The sequence below is a fragment of the Larus michahellis genome, chromosome 7 (genome assembly GCF_964199755.1).
Source record: "Larus michahellis chromosome 7, bLarMic1.1, whole genome shotgun sequence".
NCBI classification, from domain to species: domain Eukaryota; kingdom Metazoa; phylum Chordata; class Aves; order Charadriiformes; family Laridae; genus Larus; species Larus michahellis.
Genome location: NC_133902.1, coordinates 38,320,707 through 38,347,234, shown reverse-complemented (window position 1 = coordinate 38,347,234; position 26,528 = coordinate 38,320,707). Strand labels below are relative to the sequence as shown.

The following is a 26,528-nucleotide window of genomic DNA, read 5'->3' as shown; positions in this document are numbered from 1 at the left end:
AAGTCCTGGGGCAGGACGACATGGGGGGGTGTCAGGAAGCGGGGCCAGCCTCTACAGCACTGTCACGCCCCCGCAGTCTGGCGAACTTGAGTATTTTACACTAGCCAACCGAGTACCCCTGTACCGGGAACTTTTGCGCAACGACGAAACAACAGCATATTCCAAGCCACTAAAAATTTATTAGGTACAAAACACATTTACATCAGATGGTGTGAATGACGTCCCAGGACACTTCTGGGTTTTTACAGCTGAATTCCAGGTAAACTGAGAACATCAACAGCAGCACTGGGTTAAAGCATGTCTGAGGGTATGGCGCAGGCTGCGCTTTGCACGTGACCAACGGAAGTTAACACACCACAGCCCAACAAAAGTATGAACATCACCCCAAAGCATAATTTCTTCAGTTTAAACTTCTTATTTCAACTTAATAATAAACTACCATTGCTAGTCTAGGTTTAAGAGAAATAATACAAATACTATTAAAAAAAAACCAAACCCAACTATAAAATTACTTTTTTGGAAGGGAGCTGCCAGTTTTGGACTACTGAGAATTTCATTTGAAAGTAGAAGCAAGTCAGACAACTGGTCTCTGGCAGGCAAGATAATCAGAATTCACTGCCAAAGCTGCAGTAATTTGTATTTCACCAGGCAGAAGTTTCTTCTGTGAGAAAAAATTGCTGACATTATAATTTAAAAAAAAAAAAAAAAGAGTACTTGTACAGGAGTACTGCAGACATGAAGTACATCTTCATTCTATTTACTGGGAATCAATATTAAACCAAAACCAAAGGTCTTCAACTTCCAGATCCACGGCTTTTTAAATACTGGAGAATGCAGGTAATTTGCTCTTCCAAAAAAGGAAAATAATTTCTTCATAGCTGTTTATGAAGAAAGGGTCCTGCTTTCCAGCATGACAATTAATCTGTAGAATAAGCAACTCATCTGGTTTTAATGCTGTAAATATTCAATACAGTAAAACCTGGGCCCAGCAGCACAAAAATCCTTCCAAATTTGCATTGAGCATCGTCAAATACAAAATACGGACAACTGTTGCACTGACTTGAAAATGACAGTATTGACATTCCTGGGCAACAAAACAGGAAAATCAAACCACAGTGCTGCTGCAAGGTACCTTCTGCATGAAGCAAGCAAGAACAGGGCTGGGACATCTCAGGAACTGTGTCTATGGAGAGCAATTGCTCTGATATTCCCAGGCACCCCTGCTACCTTACAGTTTCCTCCTGGCAGGAGCTATGTTTACCCACCATGATAGATAACAGGCAGAAAGAAAAATCACCACTAAGTGTCAATTTAAGGCCTTCCAAGAAAAGCATTTGACTCGTCTCTATGCCTGTGAAGCAGAAAAGGAGGGAGTCCCAGCGCAGCCGACACTCAGCTGTGAGCCAAAGGGACACGCTGACCCACAAACTGCCATCACTGTGCAGCTATGCGAGAAGGGACCAGGCCCCAGATCTGCTCTGTGTTCTCCTGAGAGGACACCTGTTTTTTCTGGAACTTGCCCCAAGAGCTTATCTGTTCAATCACTCTGACCTGGATTTCTTTACCAAGTCTCTACATCTGCACACGTATCTCAGCTCTGCTCAGATATCCACCATGTCCACCAGAGCAGACAGGTGGAGCTCAGAGGCAGCTTCACCATCTTTGTTTGCTCTGAGGAGCCGTTGCAAGTGTTTCAGTCTGTCCGACAGTGTAGGGCTTGCCTCCTCCATCAAAAGCTTGCATCCCTCTTGACTCCCAGCCTGGGCAGAAGGAAAAGAGATGAGACTGAGAAGGAAGCATTACCCAGTACCAACAAGGAACTTCTCAAAAGTGGGGGAACAGCTAGTGAGCTGAGAACAACCATGGAGGTCAGCAACCGCCACCCCTGAGGAGGCAGGGCAAAAATAACACATTCTTCTATTTCTGTCCCCTGCCTTCCTTTAACTTGGGAAAGCTGACCCACAATAGCAATTCCCTAAGTTAAAGTGCAGCACCACGAGGGATACCGTTATGACTGCCAGCAGCAGAAAGCATTAGTGCCTGTGAAGAACTCTTATTCCAGAGCTGCAGAAAACATTCCCCTTCCTGGAAAAAAGTTATTTCCAAGGCATAGGTTTTCAATTATTTCCCAAGTCTACCCAACACTGCACACCAAGGTAATTCCCACTAAAGGTTTTGCAACTACAGCATATTTGGCACCTGCACTCCTCAGAGATACAGCTAATTCGCAGTTCCACCCTTTCTTACCTCTTGAGCAGATGATACAGGGGACTTCATCAACGGATAGGTGACAGATGGGGTGGAAACCAGAGACTGAGGGAGGTAGAGGGGAAGACCTACAAAATCACCAAGGGGCTCAATGTCCTCAGCTAGGCATTGATGCAACTGTTCTTCAAACCTGGACAGACAGATCAAGAACACCAGTCAGACTACAGCCTGGCTTTGTTCTTGTAACCAGTGGGTTAACCAAGAGTTTTGGGTTCAGAAGTGTCTGCAAGAAGGATATTGATGTTCAGTCATTTTCAACACGGTCTGACATATCCCATTGCTGTGATGAAAATCCGTCATAGAAGGTTGTGGTACAGAACAGAGAGACACAGACTGAAGGGAAAAGCGGCAGAGACAGGAAACCCTTGGGCCAACCTCAAAACCCTTAGTTCTTCAGCTTTGTGATCTGCATTGCTACAGGCACCAAACTGACATCCCCAAGTGGACTCAATAGATATTTGTGATACTGCAGGACACACTGTACTGCTTTAATTTTGGTGGATTTGGTGGACCACTGACAGTTTCCAACTGTTCCTCAAAGCTCCAAGTATTTCTACCATCCTGGACTATTCCTGTGACGCAAGTAGGAGCTAGCAGGGAACTGGAATGCTCTGATGTGCTTGATTAAATTAGATTAAACTGGAGATAGTCTAGGCTGTTTTCTAGCACTGTTGGACTTCGGCTTCCCATTACATACAAGTTAGAATCATTTACGACCCTGGGCCAGAGCTGCAAGGAAAGGATGTTGCTCCAGGAACTTACCTCCTGCTTTCTATTTTCTCCAGTTGCAACTGTGCCAACAGACGCTCCGAGAGAAGCTCCTCGGCTGAGGCTGTGTCTGTGAATTCATCTGCACTGGGAATGCTCTTTTCTTGACCTGACGGCATGCTCATGCCAGAACTATATTGACCTGGCATCATGGAGACACTATAGGGTTTCTTAAAGGAGTTGGGAGATTTAACCCTTGACCTGAGGGGGGAGGGAAAAAACAACACAAAAAAAAAACCAAACAAAAGCACAGAAATTGGTATGAGTGTGTTGATTTTTCCCCACTGCTTGAAGATTGGAAATAGCAGGGAGTAAGAATTTATCATTTAGAGACATAATTCCCTTGTACCAGGGTCCAACATACCACCACCTGTGTGTGAGATTTGACAGGAACTAATCTGACAGGGGGCTGGGATTCACCCCAAAGAAAGGTATCTACCCAACGTCTCCTGCTACACAGCAGAGCAGCAGCTAAGCTTCCAAGCTGGAAGAGAGACTGGCTTCACTCTGAACAAGGCTAGGGAAGTGAGCTAGACTCTTGAGATCTCAAATACCTTAATGCCACACAGATCTAAGCCACCCTCCCCCCTCAACCTGTAGTATTTTCTTTCAGCTGTGGGACTTCCCTGATGTCTCCCCATAAGCTGGGGACAAAGCATCCTTTTGAACTCAAAATGCTGCAAAATTAACATAGAATTACCAAAGAGTAAATCTACAAACCATCTAACATACAATTAATCCGTCAGGTGCAGACTGCAACTGAAGGTGAATGTAAGGAAGGGGGCACTATTAAATAAGGGGCACACTCATGATTTATCCCTATGCTCTTCCGCAGCCTCACCCTGTTTTTCCACCATGCTTTTTATACCTAGAGTACAAGTCTAATTCCAAAGCCTCAGCAGTATTTTCTTTGGCAGAAGTTAATTTCTCCATATATAATGGTCTAAGCACCCCCCAAGCAATCCACTTCTTTGAGAGTTGAGTAACCCTGCAGAAATAAAATCTACTTACTACGTGGTTTCAGCACACCTTGTACATCATTTCAAGGAGATGTACACAAGCACGTTCTGGGAGGATGCCATATGCTGGTTTTCAGCATCATGACAGCACTGTATGTTCATCATAGAGGCCCCGAGCAGCCTCTGTGGAGTTCACCAAGCAACTCTGATGGCACAATGGACAGATGAATGCTCCTCCCACAAGCAGCTGCCTCACCTCTCGTGCCCTTGCCGGATCTCCTCCTGCGTGCGTAGTCTGGCTTGTTCCCACGAAAAAGGGAGAGTGAAGTTCTTTAAATGCTCCTTGAAGAAGTACACACGAATCTGACCATCTTCACTTACTGCTTCTGTGAATAAACCCAAACCCAACTTTTAATATTAGAACAGACTTTCCCCTTTAAAAGAAAAGCTCAGTATTGAAAAGCCAATCTGAAAGAAAATGGCACATTCACTTTCAAGGGGCTTTAAGCTGTAATCTGCATGGAAAAAGGTGTCGTCTTGAACTGGTCTACTGTTCAACAGATACCAGAGTACTGGGAAAGACTAGAAAATGCTGCTTTATCTTCATTTTAATAATTTTAGTGCATCCAAGTCAGCAGGTTAAGTAGTCATTTCATTAAAAGAGACTCCCTATAGTTAAGCCAAACAGGGCACCAAAAAAGCCCCACACACTTGAAATTGAAAGCAAACAGAATCCGAGACAAACTTCATTAATCCATGGAAGTGCTCATTAACAGTGGCAGCCTGCCATCTCAGCTGACCTGAGCGACCAATTCTTGGCGTTCGGTTGAATGTAAACTCTCTCCTACTGGGAGAGCAAGGCTGAAAGACTGACCACACAGAGACAAAATTTTTTCATCACAAGCTCAAGTCAAGTCATAATCAACACTAAATACGCACTCCAAAGAGAAGACAGATGTGCAGTCAGTACAGCAAGACCATAGTTCCCTCCCTACTCCATATCACTTGCTGCCACGCATAAAGACATCACTGTCAAGTTATTAAATGCAGTTCTGCAAGAGGTATCATCCATGTTGCAGAAGGACACACAATACCTGGAGCAATAGGCAGTTTGGGTGGTTTCCAGTCTCTCAGTTTATGATCGATGCAGACCGCCAAGATATCATCCCAAGGGATCTCCTCAACAGAAGGTCCATCTTCGTCAGAGTTCGCAGATGTCCTGTTTTTCCACTTCTGGTAAGTTTTGCTCAGCAGATTCTTCACTTGAGACTGGATCAGTGGTTGAGTATGGGAAGAACTAGCAATCTGAGACACATACTGAAAAATCATGCAGCAAACAGGATGCCAAGGAGCTATGGAAAAAAGCCAACAAAGTAAATTACAAGAATTTGTGACGGAGCCGAACCACCCACCTTACAGGCTGATAGTTCAACACAGCACAGGCACATCTGACAGAATGAGAAGCTGCCAACTGGATACTGCAGTGTGACGTACGTACCACCTAATGGAGGCAGATCTAGGTACGGGATCTGGAAGGACAGCACAGCTTTCTTCAGCCAGGCCAGGTGACCAGGCATATTCCACTGCAGGTGGGGCAACAGCTTGTTACCCCCAGGCTCTGAAAACTCAGTAACAGGCCAAGACAAGTCACAAAGGTGCTCTGAAGATGCCACATCCGAAAGAAACTGCAGAGTGCTGTTGTATAGCTCTATGATGACCCCAGGCTCCTGAGATGGCAGGCCAGCTAAACGCCTCTCCTTCCAGTCATGGTAGAAGCGCTTACCAAATTCACCATCAATGCCATCCTCGATGTACTCCCGAAGGGTCTGACTACAGAGCTCAAGGGAGTCAGGGCACTGGGAAACCAGCCAGGCCACAGCCGCAGAGATCTACAACACAAAAAACATGGGTGGTTAGGACACAAAGGATTCAATCCTGCAACCCTAAGTTTGATGTGACACTATTCAAGATACTATGCAGCAAAATATAAACAAATCAACTATCATCCTCCTGATATTTGCAACAGTAATTCTCCAACCAGGTGGCCACAAACTGAATTCACATGCAGCAGGCTCAGGAACAGACAGAAAGAGGCTGTTCACACCAGATACAGTCACACAGTGGAATTCCCTGCTGCAGGACACTGGGGATGCCAAAAACTTAACAGGAGAAATTGGAAAGATTCACAGAAATTAGACCAGGGTGACTATATCCACAGAAGCCACATCTGATCCTGGCAGTCCTTGAACTGCAGAGAGCAGCAAGCTATGAGGGTTTGCAGGGGAGCATCACTCTGGGCTTGTCTTGTTCTCACCTTCCTTCTTAGGCACCTTCTTCAGACACCTTGAGAAGGGAATACAGGGCTGAAGCTGCTTTTGGTCTAAGTCAACTTAGCTGCTCTTGGCCATTACACTCACCCACCTCTCCAAACCACCCTGCTGTGACTCACACGCAAAAAGTTATTTTAGACTTCTTAGTATCATTTTCCACCATGGGTTTTTGAGTCACCTCCAGGCCACTATTGCCAAGCACACAGCAAACTGAAGGACAAGGGGAGAAGCTAGTGTACCTGTTTCAGCTGGGACAGAGTTAATTGTCTTCCTAGTACCTGCTGTGTTTTGGATTTAGTATGAGAATAATATTGATAACACATATTAGTTTAGTTGTTGCTAAGTAATGCTTATATTAAGTCAAGGACTTTTTCAGCTTCCCACAGATGTCGTGCTCGGTATATAAATGGGGGCTGGCCAGGGGGCGAGAATTCAAGATTGCTGCTCGAGACAGGCAGGTCAACTGATCATCAGGTGGCATGACTCCTTCTGTATATTCTTTTACCATTATTATTATTATTTTCTCTTCTGTTACTGTTCTATTAAACTATCTTTATCTCAACCATCTTCTCCAATCCTACTGGGTGGGGCAGGAAGCGAGCGAACAGCTGCATGGTCCCAGTTGCTGGCTGGGATTAAACCGCAAGAGGCTGTCAAGGACAGATTTATACAGTCCTGCTTTGCATATGTGAGAGGATAGAGGCATCCCTCAGACCCGTCCATCATGATGGAATAATACTGGGTGATCCCACAAGAGTCCTACAAAAGGTCCTTTGCATTTTAGGACTGGGAGCTTAAGGGTATAAAGGCTTACCCACCACTTATCTGTTAAGCAGCAACTATATCCCTGCTAGTCCCATGCAGGCAGGACAGACAAGAATGGATTTACGTAATCCACTTATTTTGGTATTTAGTTTGCAGTATCACACAGATGAAACTATCTTTTATGTAGCAAACACCACTGATCTCTAGCCAGATAAAACAGAACAGTCACAAATAACAAAAAAGTAGCAAAAATATTTCATTTCAGGATAGTTCTGGCTGATGGTGGAATCGCTATTAACAAGCGAGCATCCGACTCCAGCAAATTCATGTGTGTGAAAAAATGTCAAAGAGTTTTTTGGAACAAAAACTACGTTACAGAGATTGCAATTGAAAAAAATATCTCATTACACAAGACTCAGTTGCCATTTAAACTACTGAGAACATAATCATTCCTTATAAGACATTAGTAATTGAGAGGTTAATGATAAATCAATGAAGTATCTCTTCATGTGAGTTGGTGTTCTTACCCTTCTGGTGCCTTGTAAGTCGTTGATAGAACCTGGGAGCTCAACAATGGTGTAGTCTGAAATAAGCTGTGCTGAAATCAAGTCCTGCAGCATCAAACCTTAAAAATAAGAAAACCTGCGATATACACAGAGGAACAACGAATGCGTATCTCCTACTCTGACCACACTCTCTGCATACATTCACAGCATCGCTTCCCTCCTCCATCCTTGCTCACAGACTCTCAGGATCAAATACAGTGTGCAAAAGAAAACTGGAAGCCCAAAGAAAGTTCATCCCTTTCCATATTGATCAGTTCTTAAGGCCTCAGGATTTCTAGGAAGTCTTTGAGAAGTATTTTACTTCAGTCTCTCCCTCTATTAGACAATAGATTTGAGAGACTGACTAGCTACAACAGTTCTACTTGGGACCACCCTAAACATTCACATTGTTTTTTCAAGGCACAGAAATAATTACATACCCTCTTCTACTTCTTTCTCTGTGGTCTCTTCTTCCTGACTGGGGACTAGAACCACCAGGGGAACTATCGGGTGGAAAGGTTTGGCCTGAAGCAACTGTTTCAACTGCAGCAAAGCTGAAAGCCAATAAACATCATCTTCTGCAACATCTTCACTCCTAACTCGAGGAGGCAGGAGAAGAATGAGACCACTGGTTCCAAGCAAGTCTTTTTGCATCTCAGCTGTATCAAGCTCAGAGTCAGAGAGTGCACCATGTGCCACCTATACAAGTAACAAAGATGACAACAGTAATACAGCTAAAGCTAAACAAATCTATTTTCATACTGAAATCTGCAGTTTACGATCATTAGCTTTCAGCTTTGACATTTGTTACGAGGAGCTCTACAAATCTTAGGACAACAAGCTGTCAGACAGACAAACATGGATGTGTCCAATAGATACAGATGAGCACAAAATTGCACTTCAGAGATGACTAAGATTCTAAATATTGCACTATATATAGGCAGGTATTTACTCAACTGACTGGAAACAAGGAAAAAAAAAAAATCCATCTTTTTTCAGACCTTTTCAACCACCCCATCCCTCCCAGTCATCTCCCTCCATCTGACAGGTCACAGTGTGAAAAGCTTCCACACAACATCCACTGGAAAAGAGCACACCCTACTTTCATGGTTTGTTAGATATCATGAAATTGTTCTCACCTACCTTTATACACACACTGACTTTGATGCTTCTGCTCCCTTGCGTGCCAGGAGAATTAAATAACGTCAGTGTTTGAATTCTGCCTTCTGTATGTGAAGTGTTTTTCTTCCAGCTTTTGTCTCCCATAAATTTGGCTTTCAACCAATCCATCAGTACCCTAGCAAACACAAAAGAGTAGGCTCCTGGGTTTGGGGTTTGGTTTTTTTTTTTTTAAAAAATGGGATTTTAGGGTTCTAGCACCAATCTCTCTGAGACACCACAATCTATCATAACCCCAACCTACATATTACTTGGATTTTGTTAAATAGCTATTAAATGTCCTGAAATTATCCACTCTGCTACATATCTCAAGGTTTTCTGTTTTCAGTATGAGAAAAAGGAATTCAATGAAAAATGTCAAGTGAAAACAAACTGAAAGGTTGACATGGTACAGGGGAAAAAAAAAAAATACATCAAGGACTGTATACTACTACTCTTCTTTATTTGACTGCCCTGTTTGAGAAAGGGACCCAGCAATCAACTCTTTTACTTACGTGATGGGATCATCCTCTGCATATTCATCATCATTTGGCAAAACCAATAGCACCTTCCAAAAAACCAGTTCTTGTTGAACTGGAATATGTTCAGTGATTAATGAGACAAGATCCAGAGGAGTCCAAGCTAAATCACTTAAAGAGACAAAGACTGGTGAAAAGACGCCCCCTAGTGCTCGTTCCCACCTGGGGAATGCTTTTCTTCCTTTGAACTAATTACAATACTGTAAGTAGCTACTGTCCCGTTCAAACAGCCCAAAATTAGAGCTAATTCTTTAGATATGTTGCCCATCTATTTCATCACAGACCAGATACCTTCAAGAGTTGCAGCTGCTAAATCTGTTACATGCGCCTTACTTCGAGGATTGTGGGACCTTATGTGCATTGCTTCACTTCTACTCTGCTTCAATATGCTCCTCCAATAAACATACAGGCCACCAGAGTGCAGGTCAAGCCATGAGAAGGTAGACCTCTTACTGCACTTTACACATCTAGATCAATCCCTTTGTGCCACAAACCTGGCTGTTAACAGCTCATTTACTCCTCTCCCCCTGTATCCCATGCCAGGCACCACCCCATCCAGATACAAAAAAAACCCCCGTAATATCCACCAGATCCTTAAAGTTACACCTACAGCAATAGGATCAGATGGCCTAACGCTTTCATGAATTTATCTTGTGGTTTCCCTTATCTGGAAAATACTCTGAGCAGCAAGGCTGCAAGTGGACACTAGAGTATGATTTGCCATTCCTTACTGACATTTTTGAGACCTGGCATTTCTGTTACAGTTTTCTTAGAAAGAAAACGATTAAACGTTAATGTACCTTAACAATTGCTGGTAGAAGTGTTGAACTTTAATTTCATGCATAGTCTTGTTTCTCAGCCAATTCAATCTGGAAACAAAAGAGTCTTGGTTGTAAATTTTGCTATAGAACAGGTACTTTAACCAAATTTAAAAAACACTTACTAAGACCTGAGAAGTACTGCAGGCACTTTTGAAAGTTGCCATTAATAGAAAAAGGGTTTCTTTAGGTTTGCAGTCTTTGTCATGGCATTTGTGTAGAGAGGGTCTTTTTGGCAGTAATTGAGAACAAGCAGTTTTGCAAAACCATTAATGGTCACAATGAAGGTTCAAAGAGGGCTATTTTGTAACTTACCTTCCAAAAATCAAACAGATTGCCAACTGCTGCCACCATAAGCATCCTTACCTCGTGCAAGAGATCCCCAGCTTTCCTCCATTCCCCAGGTTTACAATTCTCTTGCACAAATTCTCCATGGCTATAGGCCACTCAGCACTAGGGGACAGTGCTTTCAGTTTATTTTTTGGATCTGCACAACTGGGAGCAGCTGGAAATGCCCTCATTTGACGTTTCAACTTTGTTCGAGCTGCCACTGCCTCCCTCCACCTTTGGAAGAGAATAGATAAATAGGTCACATTAATAAACTCTTCTGCAGACCAAATAGGCTTTCTCATCTTTGCTCTTCAGACTGGATTGGGCTCTCAAACACCCCACAAGTCACAGTCTGCCCAGGGCGAGTGTGAGATTGTACACGTGGGTGCTGCAGCGGGCTCAGGCTGTTTTTCTGCACACAGCTGCAAAGTCAGAGCTCAGAGGATGCACAGGATGAGACCTGCCAGCTGTACGCATGCAGTGTCCAAGAGGCAGCCTTCTGCCCCATTCAAAAGACCAATGCAGACAAAAGGGAGCAACTTTCTGCTTAAGCAAGCTGCACTTGCTCGCAGTGGCCAGAGAGACCACAGGAGGGTAACAGGATTGCTGCTCTTCCATCTCATCCTTTCCTCAGCTGTCCTAGCTATGCTGCCCAGGCAAAAGTTCAAGCGTAGTTTTCCTTCACAGTTTTCAGCATGTTTATTCCTAGCACATACAGGATTTTACAATGATCCATTACCTTCTCTGATATCTCGATCACTTGCTGAAAATACTTTTGCAACATCTATTGCGGTAAGAAGGCCCACTGAAGGCGATTTACGCATGCCCTGAAGACACACATGAACTCGGTTTTAGGACAGAGAGAAATCTGAAAGGGAAGGTGCTCCACAGTAAAGAGAGTGGACTGCTACGTTCTCTTCAGTAGTGAGAAACACCACCTGAAATGCACCTCAGCCTGACCGCACTGTGGCAGCACAGCACAGGGAGAAATGAATCTCTGACTTGGAGCACCACAACAGCCACTGAACATTTAGCACCCATCCAGAAAAACAAGCATCCAGCAGAAAGAATAAAGGGAGAAATTACTACAAGTTTCTAGATAGAATGAAGCTGAAATCTCCTACCAAGGTCATTTCGTGAACTCTAATGAGGTGTGCTCCCCTCCCACATACAGCTGAGTAACTTATTAGAGGCTGATGACTGTAAGTCTACCCTCAGACTGGAGACACGACAACAGCAAGAAGAACACAATTAGACAGCTGTACTTCAAACTCTATTAACCACTCCGTGCCAATGCTCCCAAGAAAAGCACTTGTGTCACAGGGTGGCAACTCACCGTTGCAAGTACTTGCAGAAACACTGGAGCTCCTGAAGGGTTTCCTTAGCAATCTGGAAAATCTCATCCTCTAGAAAGAGGTCCATGACATGACCACAGACAACTTCTGAACACCGGACAATACGGGCTTGCCGGTCTCTTTCTAAGGCACATCTAGTTCAAAATGAAACAAACCGAGATGTCTAGTGAGGTGGAGACTGCAGCAAATGCCAATACAATTAGCTGAGGCGCAAACAGGGAAGACCACCACATTTAGCAAAGGGGAGGCATTTTCCACACTTCTACTCTATGACTCTTCTAAATAAGGCCTGTAATCAATCAGAAGTCATTCAAGTTTTACCCTGATCACAGGCTTCCAAAGAAGGGTCTACAAGAAAGCCCACAGCTGATCGGTAAGGGAGTCAGAACAAAAATAAGCCCACAGAGCAGCCCTGTGCTAGACAAAGCCTCTTTTCCCTCCACCCTGGAGGACTGCTGCTGCCTGGCACAGTGCGACTGCAAACTGGCAGCCGGCTGTACAATCAAGTACACTTACCCTCGCTTTAAAGTAGCTTATTGAAGACGAACTTGGAGAAGGCCAAGCAAGAATCCACCACTCCCTAACAAATTCTTACCCTTAGGAAGGCATCTTACAGCAAAGTGCAGCATGCAGTACATTGTACGTACTTTAACTCATTGGTTGAAGTTTCTTGAACGCTCTCCTTTATTACTTCTTCCATTAACTCCATACCCACCAACTGGCTCAACTGCTTTATTAACTGTTCTCTTTCTTGCTTTTGCCTGGAAGGACAGAGAAGAGATTTACACAAGTGGCAAGACGAGAGTGGCAAGATTTACACAAGTGAAAATATTTACAATGGCAAACTTGCCACTTAGTTACACAAGCCCTACACACAGTGTCAGAGAGTTAATTTGCTTAAAATTAAGTTTCCACTAGCTGGTTTCTCTCTCTAAAGATAAAGAGCTTTGCATAGAGCCAGGTTTCCTTCAAAAATACAGATAACAATGAGGTTATTTTATTCTTACCCCAGTAAACTACAGACAAGCAGCTCACTCAGAAGGTAAAGTTCCCACATAAAGTGGGACTGGGATGTATCTCCCTCTCTAGAAACTCTGGGCGAATATAAGTTCCCCAAATTCCACACCCCCTGCCTCATTTTCGTAGTGGCTCTGTGAGGTCACTAAAATATAACTAGCAGACCACCTGAGAACACGGAAGCAACAGCCTGTCTGCATGATCCCAGGACAGCTCAAGGTCAGACAAACTGAATGGTGTCAGCGTGACAGGAAGACACAGGGTCCGAGCAGATGTGCAAGGACTCAGGTTGGTACCAGCTGTTGTTACGTTGCCTAAGGGTGTATACAGCCCACCCTGCCCCTGAGCAAAAGCAGTGACTCACCTCTCTTCCTCTACTCTGCGCCTTTCCTCTTTGACACGCTCCGTTTCCGCACTAAGTACGCTTCCAGCCACTTGTTGGAGGATCTCCCCTATCACTTCAGTCACGACTTCCTCCACGGTGGCCTCTGAGGTGCTGTGCAGAAATAGCAATTCTCTTTTCAAAGGCAGAAAGTTTTCATTCAAAGCCCTATGTCTGTACTTTTCTCAAGCACACCTTTGCTCCATTGTGGTGGGCTGACTCCAGCCACCAGCCAAGCACCCCCCACTGCTACTGGTTCACTCCCCTCCCCACATGAGGACAGTGGAGAAAATAGGAAGAACAAAGGCAAGAAGACTCGTGGATAGAGATAAAGACACCGGTGAAAGAAAAAAAAACACAAAACCACACCTCTACCAAGGAAAGCAAAGGCAGTCAGACACCACCTCCCACAAGCAGATCAATGCCCAGGCAGTCTCCAATCAATGGCCACCCTGGAAGCCAGAAAACCCTACCTTCTTCCTCTAACCCAGTTTTATTGCTGACCATGACATCACGTGGTATGGAACTTTGGTCAGTCTGGGTCAGCTCTCCTGGCTGTGTCCCTTCCCAGCCACTGGTACACCCCCAGCATACTCACAGGGATGCAGACTGGGAAACAAGGAAGACCTTGACCCCATGCTGTTCAGCAATAACCAAAACATTGGTGCATTAATAACACTGCTTTGGTCACAAACCCACATCTACGACTCTACCAACTGCCTTGGAGAGGAAGTGTTATTTGAAGCAGAGAAGCAGCCAAATCTGGACTTACTCCTCTTGTCCCCCTTCCACAACACACATTTCTCATGGCAGAGGTGTGAGTGTCATGCAAGGCAAGGTTTACAGAGGTTAGCCTTCCATTAGGATAGCTGGTATGCAACAAAGAGGTGAGACACCTGAAGAAAGGTCTGCTTTTCCCTCAACTGCCTCAGTAAGACTATCTCCACTACAGACCTTGCCTTGCTTAGTTTTATGATCTTCACACATGGTGCTGCTACGGCAAATTGCAGCTTTGACGACAGACTCCAGGAGTACCCAGCAATAAATGCTCTTTACCAGATGGCAGCAGTCACATAAGCCACTCCTGCTCTGCCGACTTCGCTGCACTCTCCTTTAAGGACGTCGTGCACAAGCCTGTCCACCACTTCGGCGATGTCCTACAACGCAACAGAGGAAGAAGCTGAAGCAAGATGCAGTCCTGCTCAAGATGGCCTGGGCACACATGTGAATTGGGAGTAAGGCTTTTCAGCCTTGTTTAACTGACTGTAATTGGCAACATCATCTGTATTTCTACTTACAAACTAAGCTAACTTAGTCAAACACAACAGTCTGGAAATTTTAGACTACCTAAAAGATTAATAACAGCCCAGAAACAGAAGTAGCTTCCTGTATTAAATGTTGGCAAGTCAAGTTAAGAAATAATAGCTAAGAAAAGTGGATATTGAGAGGGATTCCTGTTTTCTTAGTTTAGAGTTTCTCTCATTCTAACTCATTTAATACCAAATGACCAGGTCTAATCTTCACTGATATATAGCCACATTTAGGTAAAACATGGCAGCGGTACTTTACAAAGCAATGAGACACTCCCAGATGGGTTCAGCATTCGTACATGTCTAAACTTGTGTGGGAGGGAGAAGAAGGGGAACAGCGCAGATATACAGGGTACCCATTCAAGACCCAACATTAATAGTCATATACCCACAAGAAGAAATTTTGTCATGTCTCATTTGAAATACGTATCATCAAGAAACAGTTCAATACTATTCACTAAAGCAAAGTTTACCGACTAAGTCAAACATACTAACGTTCTACTATCACTTTCTGACTGTCTCCTTAGATGTTTCTCAAATAAATGCTAAATAGACAGGACTGTTTATCCCATGAAGGAGTCAGAGCAGGCACTGACATTTCAGGCTTGCATCTGAAATCACTTAAGACTTTCTCTTTTCAGAACGGTCCAAGGAAACAACTTCTCAAAGCATCCAAAGCTATGAAGCAGGGAGTGTCTCTTTTTGACGCCACATAACACATGTGGATTCTGGAAAACTAAAACAACCTAAGAACTCAGTTACCTTTATTAGGTTTCACAATCTTTCCCAAACACTTCATGATGGGTTAAATTTCCTTACTGTATCTGTGTAGACAGGCTGAGGCTTTGAAGAGAGAGGCTCGGGTTGTCCAGCAGGTTGGGAGGCTGCCTGTGCAGGAGGCAGCACCGACACAAGCTGACGAGGTACCAGTGAGGGCAGAAGATGAGCTGAGGGCTGGACTCTTACTCCTGCGCCATCTAAATCTACACCTTTGCTTTCCACTCTTCCTTCTTGGGAGAGGGGAAGAGAAAAATTAAGGTAATCACATCAGTCACAAAGCGATGCAAAACCATTCTTATCTTCAAAAGCTGTTTATCTGACAAATCTTATCAGGTCATAGAACAAGTCCACAACAGAAGCTTGCCGCCTTAAAGCTTAAAAAGTATAATTATATCATAGAAACTAATTTATGAGTATTTTATACAAAATTTCAAAAATTTCATTGCACATTGCCTCCAACACCATTTCCAATAAAACAACTGTTTTAAGTCAAGTACACCTAGCACCTACACATCCCTCTTGAATAAATGCAAAATATCTGTACTTTCAACAAGGACAAAAAAAGCCTATGTTCAGCTAACTTTTCCACTGTGGGGAAAAAACAGTTGCAATACAAAATCTGCAAACTGAAAATGGAAGCTGGCTGTCTGATGTAGCCAAACATCTAGTTATTTGACCTATGTTGGCAAAATTACGCTCATTTCCCTTAATGCATAATATTGGGAAGTATATTAATCGGGTTGTTTCTTAGCTTTTACAGATACATGAGTACATTTAAATCAAAACGTGCTTTCATTACATCCAAATCCATGCAACTTCAACCCCTATGAGCTACGAAAAGTTTCTGCTTTGTAAAATAAAGCTACACACGGAGCTGACCCAGCAGTATGTTCCTGAGCAGTATCTAAAATGTTTGTTTGCTCTTACCTGTTGTTTCCATGCTCGATTTTTGGCTATTACTAGCTTGATCCACAGAGGTGCTTCCACCAGTATACTTGTTCTGTCCATTGAAGCTGGACACAGGCATATGCTGAGGCACTGCGGGCAATGGCCCACCATTTACAACTTCCCCAACTGAGACGGTTAGCTTCTGGCTGACAAAGATTGATTTACGTGGTTTAGGTAATCCATCTGGCTCCAAGAAAGCTGAGCGATTGAGCTCCACATAAGCACTGGGGAAAAATAAAACACAGGAGTACGTCCTCAAAGCTCCAGTAACCTATAGGTTTTCAGCTGGACAGCTTAGCAGGGCAAAACGAGACAGGCACTGGGCACTCAGCCTGTAGCCTGGATCCTGATCTTTGGCTGGAATCAGAGCAGGGAAGGCAGGGAGTGCTGTACCCACAGTTATCCTCCCAAGACAGAGTACAAGCTGCGTTAACATTTCTGGGCACCCTCGTGGACTATTCTGTCTCTTTCTCCTTTTAACCTTTATCCACTGTGTATATTATCCATGCACATTTTACCTAGACTACATCCCACATGACAGATGGCAGGGCTATCTACAGAAGTAATTTTAAAAGCTGCAGTCTTCTTCCAATCTTGGCACCTGTAGCCTGGCTAATTTATTATTGCAAAACATAATGTTAATAAGAAATGGAGCATTAACTGTCATGCTCAAGTTTTTTGCCTTCTCCAGTCCCTTGAGACTGTAAGTGTGTATAAGCACAGCTTAGAATGTACGTATTTCCATGGCAGACACTTATGTGCAAACCGCTGCCCTTCAGCATCCTTTAAAAACTGGTTTGCATTGTTCAACTTCATCCCGCCCTACGTGCATCACCATAATGCCAGTTTCCTGAGAAGCAGAACTGTATCCTCATTCCCTGCAGAGCTGCAATTTACTACAATTCAACTGCAAGATAAGAACCTAAAAGAAATCCCCCCCCCCCCGGGTTATCCACAACATCTCTTTCTACAGAGGAAGTCCATGGAGTCCAATGGAGACCAAGCTAAATACGCAGTCTCTCCTTTGAGGGAAAATGTTTCTCTTGTTTTCACCACCTTACAGAAGGCTGAAAGAACACTGTATCCTTGAAATCCCTTGTACTTTATCAAACCAAGTTAAAAAAAAAGAAAAGATGTACAAGTCCAAAAAAAGCTACTGTGGGAAGTCACGGCAGTTACAGGGATATAAGCCCCATTTCTTTAGGGAAAGATGCAAAATTAACTTATCATAATAACACCAATAAAAATAGAACGTATTATTAAAATTTGCTACCTTAGTGCTCCGCTTACAGAGCCCAGCCCCTAGCCTTTACCTGTTCTTTTTCTCGTTGCACACTGCAAGAGCAGCTGATCCACATTAACACTTTGCCTAACATTGGTCTAACCCCACCAGGCATCTTAAGGCACAGACACCCTTTTCCTCACACTTACCCATCAGATACACTCAGGCCATAGTAACTGATAAAATCGGTTGCTTCCTCACAATCTTTGAACAGTAGCATGCGGACCAGGTGATCCAAGGGAAACACTGTACATCTTTGGGTGCTCACAGTGTAGGCGATATTAAGAGATTTGAGAGCATCTTTACGAATCTGGGGTGAAATAAAACAAAAACCAAGTACGAAGTTAAAGACACCAAAATGTACTATAAACTTGAATCATAGAATGGTTTAGGTTGGAAGGGACCTTAAAGATCATTTAGTTAGTTCCAACCCGCCAGCCATGGGCGGGGACACCTCCCTTTAGTACAGGTTGCTCCAAGCCCCATCCAGCCTGGCCTTGAACACTTCCAGGGATGGGGCATCCACAGCTTCCCTGGGCAACCTGTTCCAGTGCCTCGCCACCACGTGAAAACCGCATTTAAAAGAAATCAGTACTTTGTTGTCAAATATCCACAAACAACTATTCAGATTTAACTTCATTTTTAAATTGTATGCACTTGCTTCCAATTTCTGCTACTCTTCGGTGCTGCTCATTTTGAGCATATCCCTTTGCAGCTCTTATGCAGAAGAAAAAGCTTGCAAGGGCTTCTGAAGGTACAGGTTGATATTTCCTTTGCAAAAGTTTCATGCCTCCTTCTCTGCTTCCCAATCATTTTCAGGGAAAATAATATGTATTTGTACACAGTTATGGGAAAAAGAAGCTGAGAAGAGCATTTTAGTATTTGCCTTTTATAACACGGCAGAAAATTCTTCATAGATTTTAAACGCTTCTGAAAAAGCAAGAATAAGATTATTTTTAAGGCTAAATATCTACCAAGTTTTCTGCTAAGAAGATTTCCTCCCAGAAGTCCCAGACTGTTTTACTGATTAACACTTTAAAAAATACCCATCTGCTTTTTCCTTACCTGGTTGAAATAACAATGTAAGAGACAGGCATTCAGATATGAAGCTGCTTGCACTAACTTGAAAAACCTCACAAAGTTGTTGCTGTTTAATGCAGCAAAAGCTTGAACTGCAAATCTAACTTCAGGAGAGTTTCTAACCTCTGGATGAAACTGCTGTACTTCTCTGTGGAGACAAACGACAGAGATGACCCTTTTGCTTCAATATTAACAATCACAATTCAATACCAATCTGTAACAAAACAGAATTAAAATTAGGAGCTTTAAGCAAGACATGCAACTCCTATCCAAACCAAACAGCTATGAATTAAATTAGTGGCATTATTTACTGATAATTAACCTTCTGATGATGCTTGCATAATCAGCATGTTATTATTTAGGTACATCACTCCAACATCTATGGGAAGAAGGCAGTTAAGTGATTGACCAGAAAAGCTAAGTATGACTCTGTCCATAAAACGGTTTTCGCTTGGTCCTACTGCAGACAGAGCAGTGAAGCTTGGTCACCGCTCTGTGAAGAGTAAAAATTTTCCTTGATTGAGAACAGTGAAGATGTGATTTCCTTTTTGTTTGGTTAGTTTGTTTGGTTTTTTTTTTACTACCTGCAGAGTTACCCAAGGAGATAAAACAAAGCTTTTTTTTTTCTTTTCTTAAAAAATACACTTTTTAAAATGACCTATTGAAAAATTCAAATAAAACATTACTACAGTACACTGACAAAAAAGTTTGCAACTAAACTCTTCGCTGGCGTTACAATTTGTCCGGACTTAAATCCTAATCTCAGTTCTTCCCACAGGCAAAGAGAAAAAACAAGTGATATCTGTTGTTCCCACCTGAGAATATCACCCTTGTTGAGATTCAGCAAGACATTATAACCTCTGAACTCTGCTTCACTCTTGCAGTAAATCCCCTTGTTAGCCAAGTCCTGATACATCTCCTTCAAGCTTTGCAGGCATTTAGTCATGTTCTCATTGTTGATTTTGGCATCAAAGGAGGACATGGGCTCTTCACACAGGTGGTGAGCACAATGGATGTGAAAGCGAGTGCACTTCTCAATCAGAGACACCATCAGCGGGTTGCAGAGATGTTGCTGGGTTATATCCTAACCAGAATGATTAAAAAAAAAAAAAGCATTGCATGTATTTTTTAACTACAGTTGAAGAGCATAGTCATCTGGCACTACCTTTGGAAAACTCATTTCAACTGTGCTTTGAGTCACTTTGCAATTCAAAACATTTGAATTAGTACTGCTTTTTGCTTCACTTTTTACGGCATTATGTGGTCTTTTCCTTTCTATCATCAAACATTTCCTCTGTTAGCGCTTACCTTTCTTATTCCACGAGTTCTGTTCCAAACAAAGTCATACCATTCTCGGTAGTTTCCTTCTCCTTGATCCATAATGTTTGTCACTAAATAGTCCATGGTCATGCTCAACACCTCAGAGGGTCTCAATTCATGGGGCAAAGGTTCCTCCTGATCTGCTGAAGACCTGCTATATTCCTTGATCGCTGCTGCATGATCTACCTGCAAGATGTACAGAAAAGAATCAAAGTCTAAGGAGTATGTTCAACTTTTCAGGAGTATAGAGGATTTCATCCCATCCATGCCTTTACTTTAGCAAGTGGCAGACTATTAAAGGAGTTTCTCCACTGTTCACACTAACAACCCACATCCATTCCGCTACGCTAGCAAGTGTATTGTATTTTCTTTTATGATAGGATCCTAAGTGTTGACTTAAGCCTCAAACTCGTAACATTCAAGACAATATATACACTGCTGCTCTACAGTTTTAGAACGATAGTTCTAAAAGCCTGTCTGTAGCTAAATAAAAGACATGACTTAGAGTGAAAAAGCAATTATCTAGCCTTCTTGTTTTACAACAGGGAAGTGAAAGACATTAATGAAATGGCCTCCAGAACTTTTCCAGCAGAATTAACCCTGTAATCAACTAAACAACACTGACAGCTTTATATATAAGCAGCAAGCAAACACGTCCTGGGAACAATAAACCCCTGCATACAAAGGGCACATACCTTGTCAGATCCTAGAAGCAATTCAAAGATACTGAGCTGGTTTCTTGTCTCCCTCATGTAGCGCTCCTTTTCAGGACACATGTCTGGGCAAGTGCCAACAACAGTTTTTGCTTTGCCAAGATCAGTCCTTTTTATTCGAGCTAAAAAAAAAATAAGTAAAATTGAACAAACACTAAGGATCTTTTGGGTTTGTTTTCATGACAAGCTATTACCCTGATGTGCCAACACAGCCCTAAACATGCCAGATGCCGCAGCTGGAGTCTGTATGTTGGTCAATGGATGGATGTCAAGAAGTACATTGCTAGGGCAACAGTTCACAAAAAAGCTGGTGGAAAAAGGTCCCCAGAGGTTCCCATCACATATCTACTCAGAGCAAAGCTGTAGCCACACCTTGGCGTGGTCAGAAATGCACAAGAATGGGGTTCCCCCATTCTGGGACCTGTCCCAGGGTTGCACCACTGCTTTGGGGGAAGTTTCTCCTACCGTCCTACCTGGATATTCAGAGTTTTGCTGAAAAGATTGAAGACTCTAGAAGACACCCAATGTTTTGTGTCCTAACTAAGCACTGGCAACTTCAGAATTCCACATCAAGTGGATGAGAAATCTGTTTGCTGACAGTAAACTTAAGATCTTAAATTAAAAGTAGGGTGAGCTCTGAAATGCCAAGAACAGGATGGAAAGCTTTACAACCCAGCACTGTGAAACAAAGGGCCATTTCTTGAAATAATTACCAGCTGTGTAGCATTTTGAATTTAGTGAAACACTACGCTGTGGGTAGCTTTCTTCAAAGAGCCTGCAGGGATGCAAATCTCCCTACATGGCCTCCTTCACAGAAGATGACAGCCTGCTATTCACTTTCCACACGAAATATGCATGTGTAGTAAGTAAAACAGATTCTTGCACGCTCTGCAAGAAATTAATGTATATATGTACAATAGAAGAGTATTTTACAGACTGGTCGATGTTAAACTCTCTCTTTAAAGGCACTTTCATAATATCACAACAGCTTTGCAACAGACACCAAACACTTATTTTTTTCCAGCAGAGAAGCAGATGTTACGCTTGTTAATTCGTGTAATAACCTTGTCTCATGATTTTGTCCCTTTGGTCCAAAAGACGGTATCTTTCTTCAGATGTCTCGGCCACTAATCCTACCAGGTTACCAAGAGACGACAATGAAGCTCCCAAGGCCTCCGAGCTCTGCCCTTCAGAACTAGAATCAAACAGATCTGCTTCAAACTGCAGTGTCTTTCGGAGACCAGGCTTCTTTGCTGGAGAACTGAAAATAGAAGATTTTTTATCAATGATAAACTAATGCATACCCCAGCCTTAATCAGTTCACTGCTCTTTAGGTCATCAATGTCTCTGTTTAGAATATTTTGTTCGCAAGGCAACTTATCAAATAAACAAAGTAAGTATCGACATGCTAAGGGTGTTATGAGCTAAATCTATCACTGGGAGTTAATGCCTCACTATTGCAGGTGTTGTTACTCATGTTGTTATGAACAAAATATTCAGAAGAAATACACAGACCAAAGCAAAAGGTCTTAATAAGCAGTTAGAAGTATCTTTCTGACAAAGTGTGAGATCCGTGAGCTTGTAATTCAGACAAACCAGAACAGACGAGGGAAGCACACTCCCCGATAAGAATGTGACTATTTGGCACACGCTGATCATCCTTTTTTCCCCAGGCACCCTGTTTCCTGCCAGATGGATTCCCAGAGGAGCAGACGTACCTTTTACCAGGCATGACACTGCTGGCAGAGGATCTTATTAAAGGTTTTCGAAGAGGGGAATGCTGATAGTTTTGCTCTTCACTGCTTTGCCTTCCTTCGTCTTCACCTGCTTTCTTCTCTTTGGATGAAAATTCTCTTTTTGCCGGACCTGAAGTTGCATATAAATATGAAGCCAGGTACTTGCCAAATAGGTTAAGCAACAACTCTTTTTTCTCCATGGGGGTGGTGGCGAGCAGTTCTTTTTAAAAAATATACTATTAGGAAATAAAACTAAGAGTCACAGTTTCGTACATGAATGCAGAACTTCCAGGACAACTTGCACTAGAAGCTGTACCGAATAAGTCTACCAATTGCTAGTCAGCTTCACTGTTCTATAAAGAATAAGTATTTTTCAATAAAATACCACTTCGCAAAAACTATAACTGGTCAGCAGATAGTCAGTAAGTGAAGTCTGATCATCATCCAAATTTAAGTTCTCTCAGGTTTGGGATATAATCCACAAGTCATACCTCTCTACGGGAAATGAAATCCACTTCATCTATGTAAACCACAATTTCCAGTGCTCCTGATGAAGCATTTCAATTATTTATTTCACACACCCAAGCTTAGACTAAGGTTGGCATGCCTTCTCATCCACATCTTGCAGGAAGGGAGAATTTCTTCTCCCAGGAATAAGTTTTCAACCAGTTGGATTTCACAGAATCACAGAATCTTCAGAGTTGGAAGGGACCTCTAGAGATCATCTAGTCCAACTCCCCTGCTAAAGCAGGATTGCCTAGAGCACATTACTCAGGACTGCATCCAGGAGGGTCTTGAAAATCTCCAGAGAAGGGGACTCCACAACCTCCCTGGGCAGCCTGTTCCAGTGCTCTCTCACCCTCACCGTAAAGAAGTTTCTCCGTGTATTTGAACGGAACTTCCTATGTTCCAACTTGTGCCCATTGCCCCTCGTCCTGTCACTGGGAACCATTGAAAAGAGTCTGGCACCATCCTCCAAGGATGGTGGAGGATTTCTTAAATTCTCTCAGATTAGTTATTTTAGAGTACTACTATTCACGTTTCTATAGAGCTGCCACCACAATAAAATGGCAAAGGTGAACAGGCACCCCTATAGTTGCTGCTTCAAGATGTCAATTCTCAGGAAGACAACTCTGGAACTGTTCATTTTCTGGAAGGCAAATTTGTGGTTGGTCAAAGCTGTGACGAACCATTCATTTGCTGACAGCTGAAGTGTATCCCCAGGCTAGGATCTGAGAGATACACAAGTAACGTTCATAAAGCTAATGAAAGGGAAGTACAGATACACAGAACAGCAACACGGACACTCACTCCAGGGTACTCCTTAACTTCTCAGGACACTTTCCTGAAAGCTGGAAGCCCACATCTCAGCCCATGCTCTGAAGCAGGCAGTGAGACATTTGAAACTGGGTTTTCTTACATCCCCAAAGAACATCCTAACTCTACATAGGAGCACAAAATTAACATCACTGTAGCTGCATGAATGGTTTCTAAAGTCTCTTGTAAAACTACACTGGCATTTCCAATGTCTTCAGCTCTTTCATACAGCTGAAACAGCATTTTGGCTCAGATCAAGCAAAAAGTTTTAGACAACAGAAATTTAAGAAAGAAATAGTGCAATTTCCAACTGTGATTTGCAGTCGCTTACTTAAAACTTCCTCAATACCAGAGGACAGTACTGTGGACGGTGGAAGTTTACACAGCTTACAAGAGCAATTGGCTAACTTCACAAGAGAAAAATTCTCCAAGGGCTAAGACACCCCTTCTGGCTTCCAGGGCTCCCAAGTTACAGGCTGTTAAGTCTGAGAAATTATTCTAGAAGCGATTACACGCTTCATCCTGTTCTTTTCCCCCTCCTCTGCATATTCTCTATTAGGCTTTGTCAGACAGAGTTAGCCAGGATGTCACATAGAACACAGAACTATTTTTGTGCTTCTGTAAAGAATAACCTTCAATGCTCCCACAAGCTCTGTGCAAAGAGCACAGTCTGATTATCAAAAGTCAAAGAAAACCATCATACTTCTGGAACTGTAACATTCCTGCTGTGGAGATCACCTTTCTATCCATCTCAGTATATCAGAAAACAAGAAGAGAGCAGATGCCAAGCCATTTATGTATCATGCAGTAGTCACATCTGGAAACAGAGACTTACTTGTTTTCTTCTTTTGCCAAAACGTTACTATGTCCTTGTGCAACAATTTCGCTTTTTTTCTGGCAAGAGCTGCAGAGGCCTGAAAGAAAACAAAAGCAGAGTATGAAAACCTGTTAGCATCACCAAAACACACAGTGCAGTTTTTGCCAGAGAAACATTTACCAATTTCCATAAAATTCTGGTTACTGCATTTTAAGCTCTCACTTAAGACCCACATGGAACCAGCAGGACTGGGCAGGTTTCCATAAAAATCGCTGCTTTTTGCTACAGCCAGCTTAGAGACCAAAGGTGTGTTTTTAAGCACAAAGCAGAAACAGAACGTGCAGTCTCCAAAGTAGCTCCTCAACACACCTCAGCACTGACATAACAGCAGTATTTCCAGCAAGCTGGTCACCCTACAAAGATGGCAAAGCTCACCGTGCCCTTGCTACTGCCGAGCTTAAGTAAGAATGCAGCAGCATATGTAGTTCAGGCTTTGGTGACATGAGACAACAAACAGGGGAGATCCATTTGGTGTTTGGGCTGGATACTATCAGGTAATGCCAGGCAGCGCTCCGGCAGCTACATTTTAGGTGCAGCTCAGTATACTTCTGTCACTCTCTGTAATACATGCTCACAATAAAAAGTTCTCCCCCAGAAAAAAAATATAGCGTGTTACCAAACAGGGATATGGTTCTCACTAGAGCTGGCCCTATCCCAAGCACTCAGGTTTAAGCCTGCACAAATGCTAACTGCTTCTGACACTCACGTGATCAAAAAAGTGGAGAATAGCCATTTTTTTATTGCGCCTGGTCATGATCCGTCGAACTTTTACAAACTGGCCGAAGTGCTTCTCCAGCACCGTCCTGTCATTGAGGTAATCAGGAACGTTCTTGCACTGGATGGCCGTCAGCTCACCGGGCGACAGGCCCCCCAGCCCCTCCGTGCTCTCACTGCCCTGAGCCCGGCGGGCGGGTGTCACGGGGGTGGCATCTGTAAAGACAGAGAGGTAGCCACCTCAGAAAGCAGGGTGACACCCAGCTGGCGCGGCGCCACGGGGCTTCCCCGCCCCAGCCTACCTTCCCGGGGGGGCTCCCGGGGCTCGGCCGGCGGCGGCTCCTCGGCGGGTCCCCGCTCGGCCTCGGCGGCGTCTCCGCGGTCGCGGTGCCCGCGGCCCTGGCTGCGCAGCACCTCCTGCAGCGTGCGGCCGAACAGGGCGCCGCCGCGGGGGCGGCTCAGCAGCACCGCCCGCTTCTCCGGCGGGGCCACCGCCGTCCGCCCGCCCGCTGCCGCCCGCCGCGGCGAGCGCTCCCGCTCCTCCTTCCGCTTCAGGCCCTTGGGCGTCGGCTCTCCCGGCTCCTCGAACAGCGGTCGTGGGCCCTTCTCCTCCGGCCGGCCCAGGGCGGCGGTGGGACGCGAGAAGAACGGCCCCGCCGCCTCCGGGCCCGCCTCGGGCCCGAAGCCGAAGGGCGGCGAGAAGGTGAAGGCGACGGAGGCGGCCGGGCCCTTCTCCGCGTCGCCGCTCGCCAGCGGTTTGAAGGCGGCGGCGCTCTCGGGCGCCTTGAAGCGGAACTCGGGCGCCGCGAAGGCCCCGCCGCCGCCCGGCACCTCACCTGACCCCGGGAAGCTGCCCAGGTTGGTGGGCGGCTTGAAGCTAAACCCCGCGTTGCCCGCCGGGGCCCCGCTGCTGGCCGCCGCCGCGAAGCCCGGCGCCTGGCCTAGGCCGTAGAGCGGCCCGAAGGCGGCGGCGGCGGGTCCGGGAGTGAAGGGAAGGCCGGCGGCGGCACCACCCTGTCCAAAGACGGCGGCCTGCCCGAAGCGCAACGGCGGCGGGAAGGCAGACGGGCCGCGGAAAGGTCCCCCACTGTTCATGGCGGCCGCCGCCTTTCCTCGGCCGGCGGGGGCGGGAGCCCGGTCCCGCCGGCGGGGCGGACCTGGAAGGCGAGGCGGGGCCGCGCAGGCGAGGCGGGGAGTCGGGGCGGGGTCCCGGCGCC

At 44.4% G+C, this 26,528-nt stretch overlaps 1 protein-coding gene across 1 annotated transcript; it reads right to left on the bottom strand.

The window, feature by feature from the left end:
• Positions 1-159: 159 nt before the first annotated feature.
• On the bottom strand, positions 160-26,497 carry MCM3AP (minichromosome maintenance complex component 3 associated protein). The gene is made up of 28 exons (XM_074593691.1): positions 25,614-26,497; positions 25,304-25,527; positions 24,556-24,634; positions 22,386-22,533; positions 21,732-21,928; positions 20,650-20,789; positions 19,943-20,140; positions 19,450-19,718; positions 18,620-18,782; positions 17,704-17,864; positions 16,252-16,496; positions 15,364-15,554; positions 14,291-14,391; positions 13,217-13,348; positions 12,483-12,596; positions 11,817-11,969; positions 10,517-10,714; positions 10,133-10,201; positions 9,309-9,443; positions 8,779-8,932; positions 8,076-8,334; positions 7,618-7,715; positions 5,494-5,884; positions 5,090-5,347; positions 4,252-4,381; positions 3,031-3,237; positions 2,248-2,398; positions 160-1,760 (listed from the first exon to the last, which is right to left on the bottom strand). Exons 1-28 carry the CDS (start codon positions 26,404-26,406, stop codon positions 1,602-1,604), a joined length of 5,517 nt encoding a protein of 1,838 aa, XP_074449792.1. The 5' UTR covers positions 26,407-26,497; the 3' UTR covers positions 160-1,601.
• Between the last annotated feature and the right edge of the window lie 31 nt (positions 26,498-26,528).